We start from the raw sequence: 12,662 nt of genomic DNA on the forward strand, positions 1-12,662 counted from the left end.
TGCAGAAGTCCCAACCGGAAGAGAACCACGTGAATGGCCTCGACTTCAATGAAAAGATATAATGGCAGAAGACCTGAAAGCTATGGGCGTGGAGAACTGGATGGAGATGTTCAAGCCAGAGGAGAGTGGAGACATGTTGTCGAGTCGGCTTAAACCCACGAAGGGTTGTAACGCCACGGAGTAAGTAAGGGTAGTTTTCTCTACTTAACTAAAAGAGTACAACAAATTGGATTCAGATGAAGCAAAATCGGACTAAGTAAAAGCCTGCGAGAGGTATATGTCCATTATTTAATGTTGAAGGTTAGGTGATGATGACAGTAGGTAGTGTGTATTACAATAAACTTTAAATTACTTTACCTTTCTCTTAAAACTGCATCCATTCCGACAGTTGGCTCATCCATGATTACTAACTCTGGATTGTGTACTAACGCTACTGCTAACGAAACACGTCTTTGCTGACCACCGCTGCAATTTTTCAAATATCTAAAAAATATATTACCAATATTGACAGTTGAGCTAAGAGTATACAAAAACAAAAGTATATAGGAGTATGCAAATACAGTGTTTTTCCTATTTGGAAACATTGTGTTTTGTATAGACATAGTACCTGTCGTTCGGAGGCAGTTCCAGAAGTTTATGTAATTCTCTATACCTCGTAGCTATTACATCGTCGTCCATTAAAAAAATTCTTCCGAAATAGTAAATAGCGTCTTGTACAGTAAATTCGCCAACAAGTGCAATGTTCTAAAACAAAAGAATTGCTGGTAAATATTTTTCCGTGCATATATTTCTCACTATCACCAATTTTCACCGGGAAATTCTTTCGTATTGAACGTCCACACTAAACTCTCTCGAGGGACTCTATCATATGCTTTCTCAATATCAAAGAATACTCAGTGAGTGTTTTTTTCTTTATTCATCGTTCATTATTTCATCGGTTGCCTTACAACGAGAATTGTATAGTTTCTTCGCGTATCCGTCTATCAATTACTCATATGTACTGTAATTTGTACATTGTTGTACTTATCTCTCTTGTTTTTGTACAATACAATACTTGTTTTGTAAATAGGTACAAATAAATGCTGCTTCTATCCGTTTGGTATTTGTCCCACTTCCATATTTCTATTAAATAAACCCATTAGCCAACTTCTAACTGTCCCATAAGGCAGTCCGCATTTCCCTAGGAATATTATCTATTATCTGCAATGCAACTGCTTTTCCTTTGGTTATTTTTTAGAAGCCCTTGAACTACTTCTTTGTTTATTATTTTGATCAATTATTCTTCATTTAATAAACTGTAAAAGTACTTTTTCCAATGCTTTTTGACATCCATTTTGTAAATTAGGAATTTATTACGTTCACCCCGGATACATCTAATCTGGTTAAAATTGTTTGCCGTCTTTGCTGTATGTTTGACTATTTGATATATTATTTGCTTTATTTGACTATTTTATATATTTGCTTTATTTTCTCTGGTATTAAGTTGATCGTATATATTTGTATATGCTTCGTATACGATATTGTACACGGTTTAGTTGTTGCTACTGTTACCTATACTCTCGCTTCCTTCTTGGCGACCATATCGCCGGTCCGGAGTAAAAATGACGTAACTGCAAATTTTGTCAATTTCTGTTTATTGCATAATTAACTTATAAAATACGGTGTACAGATGATAAAAAACAACAGAACTGTAACTATGTGCTGAGCCACTACAGGGTAGTTGCGTCGTTATTGAAATATTAGACTTTTAGACATTTTAGACTTTGTTTCAGATGAATAATGACGCAACTGTAAATAGGGTTGAAAATGGGGGACTTAATTAAGATAATGAAATTTGGACCAATAGGGATGAAAATAAAAGCCATCGCTGTAAGAATAAACGGCATACTAAATATTTACAAATCCTTTTTTTGTACAGAAAAATTTTAAGATCAAGAATGACGCAACTGGAGATATGGTTGAAAATGGGGGGATTAAATTAAGATAATGAAATTCGAACCAACGGGGACGAAACTAGAAGCCATCATTGTAAGAATAAATGCCATACCGATGCTCCGGACGGTTATTCTTTATTTAATTACTATTTTAAATATTTAAACATTTTTAGATGAAGAATGACGCAACTGTAAAAGAGTTGAAAATGGGGGGATTAAATTAACTTAATGAAATTTGAACCAATAGGAATAAAAATAAAAGCTATTATTGTAAGAATAAATGCCATACTGATGCTCCTGGAAAATTACTCCTCATTTAATCCCCATATTAAATATTTAAAAATCGGTTTTTTGCTCTCCTGAGAAATTTGGCTTTTTGCAGTTACGTCATTTTTATTCCGGACCGGCGATATAGTTTTGAAGATCAGTATCCAAACTATTTTCGTGCTACTGTTTGTACAAATATCTCTTCTCCTTTATGTTTTTTTGTATTCGTTTGACTACCATCACTCTTTATTCCCAAACTTCTTTCTGTGGATTTTTTTCAAGTAGGTATTTCAATATCAATATCTCTAATAAAATTGACATTTTCTGTGTTTTCTAATAGCGCAACAGCAAGTATAAAATTCCAATACACCAACATTTGAAATGGAACTCGGAATGTGGCCAGGTGATAACCTCTAACCAAAACTCTTTACAATGCTTGCATAAAAGAGCCAAGAACTGTTTAAACGCTTCAGCCAAAAATGTATGAATGATTAAAAGAGTAAGGCTTGGGTGCAGGCGTTACAATTTTGAGGATTTACTTATAGAAGTTCTGAGCAACTTAGAGTTCTACTGCACGTAAATAGGAGAGAAAAAGATGGGACGAATAACCAAAGAACGGCCGAGACCTAGATGCGCAGTCAACTTAGAAAACGATATAAAATCTGTTCAATTTAAAGATGGAAAAGAGTTGTCAGAGATAAACAATGGAAAATAGGAGTATTTCGATTTTTCTAATATTACGAATATTGCAAAGTTATAGTTTTAAGTACCTAGGATCAGTATTGTAATGTGGAAATAATAGGGTCAATGAAACTGAAGAAAAAACTCTCTTAAACTTTCTTAAGACCAGCTATGATGTAGTAAACTGAATGTTGGGCAGTGAAAAAGAAAGTTATACTTAAAATGAGTATATGAAGAATATGAGAATGAGGGCCAGACAGTTCAGGCCGTAGGATGTCTGACTTCCACGCAGCAGGTAGTCATCTAAACATTTTTAAAAATGTCTATAGGTCGACTAAGCCTGAATAAAATGAGTACCTTAGGTAAATCCAGGGGTAATAGTAGGCAGTTCATATATGGTTCATAGTACTGGTTCTGTTACAGTTCATAGCACTGGTATGATTCATAGTACTGGTTCTGTTACCTTCCTTTTATACCGTAGACCCTAGAGATAGCAGACTACTCTGCTATAATCCAAAGCCGCTTTAACGGTATAAAACAGGAAACTATTATATTAAGAATGAGTTTATTAGTGTAGGATTGGCACCAACTGATGCCATAATGAAAGGGCATAGGTTAAGATATGCGGACATGTTTATTGACCAGACGTTAATTGCGCAATATGAAGAATTACAAGTTACTGAGAGGAGAACGAGAGGAAGAATAAGAAGACCTTAGGCAAAACATGTCGGTAAAGGTGATTAATATTGGTATGGCCCAAGATAGAAACTTATAGAGAAATGTAATTAGGGAAGATGGCTCCAAGACGAAAGCGGAAGACCAAGAAAATGATCATGATTTTGTTAAAGAGCTTTCATTAGTAATACATTGGCTTAAGTTATCAAATTTAGAATACAACACTTATCAATACAAAATAAAAATATTTAAGTCATATGAAATTTTAAACTCTTTAATTTCTTCTTTCTCTTTTGCAAAATGGTACCTGCCAACAAGATTAATCAATGCAAAATCTCTTATTTTAAACACACATTTAAATTATCTAATAAATTATACGAATATATGTTTTATCGAAAATGCTCAATGTTAAATTGTATTTATTGATTACCGATTTTAGTTTGTGTAATTAGACAGCTTTATCAAGTGTGTACTTCTTTTTTTATATCTTAGTGAGTATCAATTTTGCAAAAATGGCGACAGTGGTACTTGAATCATGGAACTACGTGGATGTCCTCGACAAGAAAAATAATTTGTTTAACTCTCATTACTAGCTTGCCGAACAGGTAGTATTTAAGCAAATAAAAAAAATAATCTAAATATTGTCTCCCGTGTAACCAGTTTATTACTGTAAAAATATTTAGTCGCAACTAATTAAAGCCTTTTATAGATTCTCGATACTATTTAATTTATTCAATAAAGTTGAAAAATAATACAATTTAAGCAACACAAAATAATATGCATATTAACTTATTCTCATATCCTTTTGCCTTCTCAGGCATCGAATTGGGATTCCATTTCTTCCTTTACCCATTTTTCTAAGAATTTCTACTTCTGTTTATTGCTTTTAATTTTTTTAATACTTTTTCTTCAATGTGATCTATCCATTTTCTTTTAAGTCCTTCCTTTATTCTTTTTCTTCTACTTCCCAGTTCCAATATTTGCCTTGTAATTCTTTCTAGTTTCATTTTATTAATATGTCCGAACCAGAACATTTACTTCTGTTTAACCTACTGAATAGTACCTAACTACGTATTAGAAGAGCTTTGTCTTCTTTTTTTTTTCAAACGTTTCATTTCGATTACGTTGATTTTTGGTTCATGGTTTTTACTACTTGGCCCTTTTAGTGTTTTTTTAATTGTCTAGTATAATCGTGTAGATTTATTTCCACTATTTGCTATTTTTTCATCAATTTTACCATCATCAGTAAAAATGCTGCCCAGATATTCGTACGATGTTATTTTTTCTAATATTGTTCCATTACATTTTTTAATTTCCTTATTGTTTTTCATTAACTATCAACATTTTTGGTTTATTTAAATTCACCGTTTTTTTTTTGGGAGGTGAGAATCTTCAAAAGACCGACTGGGAAGATGTCCCAGGTGTGTCGGATTCAATCCGGCACATTTCACCGCGTGCCGATGCCACCAACCGACTAAACTCACCTCCTCTTCTTCCAGCCGACGGGTTTGGAACCAGCGCGCATATCTGACCCGCTCTTAAGCCCCGGCGCAAATTGAACCTAAGCCAGACACAACCTGCGTCGGCGGACTGCGTAGACCGTTCTGCGCATCCTACTGTCAGTTCATGCGTTTGTAGGTCTCGCCTGGGAAGGTTTGTCGTCAGCGTACAGTTTTCTTGTGCTTGGGACGGGTGACTCACCGCCAGATGTTAATTTTTACGTGTTTTTTTTGCGAGATGGAAGTATCTTAAATGAATACGGATGGTATTTACAAGTATTTTCCAGCTAAGAGACCGCTTTGCAATCAAATGCTGATAACTTCATTACCAGCGGACCAGATAAGCGGCGATAAATTTTACACTATCTTTATGAATGACATTTTATTGCTCTGTTGTATCAATCGGCACTACTCAACAAGTTTTCGTTTATTCGTTTTAATATTTTATTGCAATAGTAGGGAATATAATATATCTGGTTAAAATAGTGAATTTGTTACATGTTAATTATTTTTAATTTCTTGTGACGTATCTAATGTAGGTTTAGCCAATAAATCAAAGTTATGCGTTTACAAGAGCATATTATTTGAAAAATAAAGAGTACCATGTGTCATAATTATAATCTCCTTTACACAGGTAAAAACATTGTTTAGTATGTATTTCTTAAATCCACACAATCATTGGAAAGTGATTCATGGTATTTAAAAATATCTGTTACTGTATCGACAAAGTCGATCAATTTCAAACTTGTCATCATATTAGACTTTTATTTATCGTTAAAAATTAAATGATGGTTGTGAATTGTATTTTTTGTGTTATTTAATATTTTAGCAAAATACATAATCAGCAAAAATCCTATTTAAAACATGCGAACCGTTTTTGCAATCACAATCAATGCAGTGTTTAACTTATGCTTGTTATTATAAAGATATGTAGAAATAAAATACTCAGTGTAAGGTATCTTTTTATGCACCTGCTTATGATCAAATTCGATGTTTTCGAAAGTCATACCGCTACGACTACTAGGGACGTGTAAGATATTTTTCAAACGTTACTAGTTACAAGTACGGAACTACCGATTTTAAGTAGCCTACTCAATTCAGTAAATACAAGGATCAGATACATCAGTATTTTGTAATCAGTACCACTTAGAACCGGTATCAAAAGTAACCGTTACATGTCCGCACTGATTTTGCGAACATGCGAACCGTTTTTGCAATCACAATCAATGCAGTGTTTAACTTATGCTTTTTATTATAAAGGTATGTAGAAATAAAATACTCAGTGTAAGATATCTTTTTATGCACCCGCTTTTGATCAAATTCGTTATTTTCGAAAGTCATACCGCTACGACTACTAGGGACGTGTAAGATATTTTTAAAACGTTACTAGTTACAAGTACGGAACTACCTTTTTTTAGTTGCCTACTCAATTCAGTACAAAGATCAGATACATCAGTATTTTGTAATCAGTATTTGTACTCAGTACCACTGAGAACCGGTATCAATCGTATCAGTTACACGTCCGCACTTATTTTGCCCGTCTCTATCCGTTACGGCGACAGCCGACGGTCGGGTTGGCTTGTGTTAAATATGCGGCACGCTAGAAAAAATAACTGCACAGGTCACCCGTCATGCCGGCGCAGGTTGTGACTCGCTTAGGTTCAATTTGCGCCGGGGCTTATTCCCCTCTGGCACTTTTCGCGTGCATTCATTCCATGGGTTTGGCGGCCGCCTAGCCTCTCTCCCGCAAGAGCCTCGCGCCAGACCGATCGGTAAAGCGACCGTCCGGCGCAACCCTCCCGTGGGCGTTGCGACCGGGCCCCCATGATGGAACTAGCAAAACAGTTGGTAATTACGAGTAACGCCAAAGCTTATTACTTTCATTTATACTTATTACACACATTCATTCAAAATCTCAGATTTAAAACAAGGAGGCAGTTGGAATAGGTTAGATGTAAAAGGTCCTCCTCCGCCAGCTGCCCCAGGACGGACACGGATAGAATAACAAGCAAAAAAAATCAAAACAGAAACAAAACGAGAAACACAAGAGGCACTCAGCCTGAGTAGAAGGTAAAAGTTCTTCGCCTACTGAATGTCTCTTGAGACATGCACAGTTAAATAAGATTAGAATAAAAACGGTAAAATGTTATATAAATAAAATTGATAAATAAATAGATAGATAAAACATAATAAATAAAATAAAATTAGGGCAGTCAGCGTAGCTTGGATGTAAAGGGTCCTCTCCCACTGACTGCCTTGCATGACATAAACACGTTAAAAAATGAATAATGACATTCATCATCTATATTTTCATTTTTACAAGTACCTGCATCCAATTATTGTGTTTAGGCTTTCTTCTTTAGCTCAAGGGCGGATCCAGAGAGGGGGCCATGGCCCCCTCCGAGAATTAAAAAATATATAAATTTAAATATTTTCAGTTCAAATGTTTTTAGTTTCAAACATATATATTGTTGTAGAATTGTTTTTTTTTTTTTTGTAAAGAAATTCAGAAAAAATTAAATTTATATCAACGACCATGAAATCATAGTTTTTCATCACCCTGTGTATCACCAAAATTGTTTAGAATTTAATTTTACTATTAAGCAAGTGTTTCGGGAAAAAGTGAAACGACAAATAAGTGATTCGACGAAATGCATAGGACATGAACAAACAATGCGGTGATTAGATAGTGGACATCGTGGTCAAAAACAAAGACGGTTTTAAGATCCTTCCGGGAAGGTATTTTAATGTGGTAAACAAACTGTATTAGTTTTTAGTTGTAAAAATAGAAAGTAGTAAAGAACTAATTATGATATTCTTTGAAATTTGACAAATTGGTTGTTGGAAGAATATTTTCTTTCTTAAGTAATAAATGGTTTAAGAGAGGTTGTTGTCTATTGGATGGAAAATATCAGGAGAAGGGATAATGAATGTGAGAGTATGGATTTGAGAGAAAAATAAAGACACTGTGTAACTGACATCGGAAGAGAGCAGTCCAATTTTTTATAAAGTGTAGAATCAGTGTAGAGTGGTGTGATCGGCCTTTGCGAGCAGAATCAAGTTGAAACCAAATCGTCGACCGGTTGAAGAGTTAATTTTCCTGGTCCGAGGGAGATTCCTTTGTTTTGTCTAGAACGAGTAGCTGATTATTATCCGTTTGTGCACAAGATATTCGAGCAAGTCCTGTATGTTTTTCTTGGAAGCAGTAAGTGCCAATTGTTAGAACGACCTTGGCAGCAATCAAAATGATATCAATTTCTATATTCTGTACACACAAAGACTGAAAAAGAAAAAATGCGGTCACCATAAAGGAATGACAGCCCAAAGCCTTGTCACGAAACCTTCATCTTTCGCCAAACTCATGGGCACAGACGGAGTGCCCATACAAACTCAGGAAAAAAACATCATACCACAAGGATTGCGTTCAGGTTGGCCTGGATTTTTTACAAAGTTATCGCAACCCGCAAATGTCAGTCATTAACCCGCTATACTCTCAGAGGTCTAAACAGATACAAAAAAAATAGGAGAAAGACTACGACCAATATTAGAGTCTATAGTGTTCTTAGGTCGACAAAATAATCCTCTAAGGGGATATCGTGATGATGGCCTTCTGCTTCTGGACGAAAATGCTGGACCTATCAATGAGGGAAATTTCAGGGAACTGTTAAGGAATAAAATCGCATCAGGTGATACACCTACACACAGCATCTTTCCGAGCAACATACACATATTGTGGTGAAGAAATAATTGAACAAATAATGAATCAGGTTCAAAGTTCAAATTGTTACTCTGTCATATTTGACGAAACGACCGACGCGCGACGTATCCCACGTGGAACAGCTTTCTCTAAATTTGAGATACATACACAATAACAACATTCGTGAAAACTTTGTCAAGTTCATTGACGCTTATGAGAACATAAAAATACTTAGTGAAAATCAAGAAAGAGGGGAAGAACTACGCCTGACAAAAGAAGCCTTGGGAAAAATAGAACTAAATTTGTTGAAAGAACTGCACTTGGATCCGAAGAAATGTGTAGGAATCGGTACTGACTTCAATGATACTTTAATAGCGAATAAATTTTGAATGTCTTTATGGTACTCAAAAGTGTGTGAAAATTGCCTTAAAGCTCACCGTTTTAGACCTAATTTTTAAAAATTTTCCTCCAGTCCCCCAGTACCCCCTCCCCAAAAAAAGACCATGGCCCCCACCGAAAATCGGTCCTGGATCCGCCCTTGCTTTAGCTTTGAGGTTCTTTATATTATTATGTTCAATATTATGATTCATATTAATATGCACCAACGCAGAGAATGGTTTCATGATAAAGAAGATAATAATGTTCACCTAATATGCTATTACTGTCATTACTATGTCATTACATGCTATTACTAATCAACATGTTACTTTCTTATATTGAATACATTTGTTTATGAGAAAGGAGTAAAGGAAAATGAATTATTAAGCATGAAAATTTTATCAATATTTACAGCATAGAGAAAGCTAGAAATTGTGTATATCAACAAATAATCTGTACCCTGTTTTTAAACTAGAAGGAGTAATTCAAATTTACCGCGCCGTAATGCTTGTTTCTATGGTCACAAGAAATTTTGACACTATTGACATTTATGAACACTTTACTTTTTGACACTTTACTTTTGGCATTTCATATCTAACTCCTTAGTTATATAGAGTTGTAACAGTTATATAATACTCTTTAGCGACGTATTAGTATAATATAATACTTATGAATTTCCGTCTGACATGATCAACCGAAAAATAATTTGGTAATTTTAATTCTAGTGACATTATTAGGTGTAACTCTTTTGAGTTTTTTTTAGTCTTTTGAGCTTATTCCTTCTGGTTTAAAAACAGGGCATAGTATTATCGATTTCCTTACCATTTCGTTTTCCCCTGGTGATGTCCTGTTTCACATAGGTAGTGCACATCGCTTTTAACGAAACTTTTAAACTAAACCCGCCTAAATATTTAACGGCTTCAGCCACTAAACAAATCAATAAAATATTAACAATAGGCGAAAGCCACAAAAAAATTTTAGTAACAAAACCCAAAAAACGGGCATGAGGGGCCCACATCCTCGAGCGCCGAGTCACCGAACTGGACATAGCCCAGAGCGGGGACTCGGCGCCCGAGCAAGCAAAACAGATCGAAGATAAGTCACTAAAGATAGCGGGAATAGAGCGCCTCACGCTGGCCTGCATTGATCGGGGTAGGATTTCATATGGGAGTCCATGTATCCAAGACTCCCATATGATAAGCACTTTGCTGATTGAGAGCCCCTATAGCGCATCGGAGTGCTATCGGGGGGTAAGTGGATGGTCTGGAGCATTGAAGCGGGGTGGAGTAATTCCTGCTTACGGGAGTTAATCCTCCTCGCCCCAATGAATTGTATCACCCGAATGTCATTCTCTAGGGGTGAGCAAGTCTCTCAGGCTGGGTTAAATCACTATGCTTGCTTGCTCGGCTTAAATATTTGTGGTTGATCTGTTCGTTATATTTTTGTGATTAACACGATACATTACTTACTTGAGGCATGTAGCCTACTCTAGGACCTGGTACACCGCTACCTGGTTGCCCTGGTTTTCCTCCCAGGACCCATACTTCACCCCCATCGATTTTATTGCGACCAACAATACTATTGAGCAACGTCGTCTTCCCACATCCACTGGAACCTAATAAGCCGTATCTGAAAGCAAAATATGTATAAAAAATTATTGAAAACAAATTAATAAAAGTATGTTACACATAAGGGTCTTTATAGTAATAATAGGTAATTCCGTTGATTGAATTTTAACCCCAATACATCAATCAACGGTAATACATAATAGGTATTTAGGTACGTGGGTCTCAAAACCATGATTAGTTTTTCTCTTCCATCTTAAGTTTTCCTCTACCCTACAGATCTGTGAGTAGTTCATGAAAAACATTAAGTAGATACAGTCAAATAGACTACCAAGAGCTTACCTAGAGCTTTGTGATCGTCACATTGTAAAATGTACATCAACCAATTGTTGACAAAAAGAACCTCTGCATCCATCCCTCAGATTGCAGACGGAAAAATTTGTGATCACAAACAACAGTGCAAAGAATGGGAGAGATACATCAGTGACCTTTTTGACGATGCTTCTCGAGAAAATGCTCCAAATAAGTACTACCTGTGACAACCAATTAGACAGAGGTCCCAGTATACTGAAGTCGGAAGTCATAAAAGCAATACAACAAGCCAAAAACAATAAAGCACCCGGACCAGATCAAATCACTGTTGAGCTACTTAAACTTTTAGATGAGGAAAACATTACCTACTTAACTACTTTCTTCAACAAAATTGACAACGAAGAAACAATACCAGATGATTGGTTGGAGTCACTGTTTATAACATTACCAAAGAAAAACAGGCCCACCAAATGTAGCGATTTTAGACTAATCAGTTTGATGAGTCACACACTTAAGATACTTTTACGTATTATAGAAAACCGAGTATTCCTTCTGTGCAAAACTAGAATGGGTAATAAGCAATTTGGATTTAGAAATGGTCTAGGAACTAGAGAAGCACTATTTTGTACGCGCGTTCTCTTACAAAAAAGTTGTGGATTCCGAAAGAACGTTCATGTTTGTTTCATCGACTTTGAGAAGGTATTCGACCGAGTACAACATGATACACTTTTCAATTGCCTGCGGGCAGCAGGACTTGACCACTACGATATAAGACTGCTGAAATACTTATATTACAATCAAGTAGCCTCTATCCAAATTGGAGACAGTCGTACTGAAAAACTACCGATAAAACGTGGAGTACGACAAGGTTGTGTTTTATCACCCACCCTTTTTAATCTGTACTCTGAAGAAATCTTTAGGGAGGCTTTGGATGACAGACAAGAGGGAGTAAGTCTAGGCGGAGAAGTAATCAACAATATTAGATACGCTGACGATACAGCCATTCTTGCTGAAAATTTACAAGATCTTCAGACACTACTAAATCTAGTCAGTGAAGCAAGTTATCGGAGAGGCCTTAAAATCAACATTTCAAAAACGAAGTGGATGGTAGTTGGAAAGATTAATATAGATCAGGGTCAGCTTTCTCTTGATGGAGAGGAGTTAGAACGGGTGAATCATTTCAAGTACCTTGGCAGCTGGTTAAATGTAAATTATGACTCTGATGAAGAGATAATAACTAGGATCGAAATATCACGGAAGGCTTTTATGACCTAAAAACCCGTTTTATGTAACAGAAACCTGTCGATGAATATTCGAAAGAAGATCCTGAAGTGTTATGCGTGGTCTATCTTATTGTATAGTTGTGAGACATGGACGTTAAAAACCACACAATGCTAAACAAAATAGAAGCATTCGAATTGTGGTGCTATCAACGAATCCTAAAGATATCGTGGGTTTGCACACTTCTAATGAAGATGTTCTTCAAATGATGAATTCAGAACGCCTGCTCATAAGCATCATAAAGAGGAGAAAAACAGAATATTTCGGCCATATAGTTCGAGGATCTAAATACCATCTGCTTCGCCTTATAATACAAGGAAAAGTGGAGGGAAAGAGAAAGAAACTTTCATGGCTGCGTAATATTAGACAATCA

At 35.8% G+C, this 12,662-nt stretch overlaps 2 protein-coding genes across 5 annotated transcripts in view; both read right to left on the reverse strand.

Moving 5' to 3' along the window:
• The window catches only part of LOC126880132 (ABC transporter G family member 23-like), a 384,411-nt gene that overhangs the window by 332,649 nt on the left and 39,100 nt on the right, over positions 1-12,662 (reverse strand). The gene's annotated exons all lie outside the window — the stretch shown is intronic.
• Positions 1-12,662, reverse strand: part of LOC114330390 (ABC transporter G family member 23-like) — a 132,768-nt gene that overhangs the window by 81,103 nt on the left and 39,003 nt on the right. The window contains exons 3-5 of the mRNA XM_050643870.1: positions 10,601-10,760; positions 608-744; positions 358-483 (exon numbers count right to left, since the gene is read on the reverse strand). Of these exons, the coding sequence (XP_050499827.1) occupies positions 358-483; positions 608-744; positions 10,601-10,760 (423 nt within the window). The remainder of the gene's footprint in view (positions 1-357; positions 484-607; positions 745-10,600; positions 10,761-12,662) is intronic.

Source organism: Diabrotica virgifera, chromosome 2, assembly GCF_917563875.1.
Source record: "Diabrotica virgifera virgifera chromosome 2, PGI_DIABVI_V3a".
Lineage (NCBI taxonomy): Eukaryota > Metazoa > Arthropoda > Insecta > Coleoptera > Chrysomelidae > Diabrotica > Diabrotica virgifera.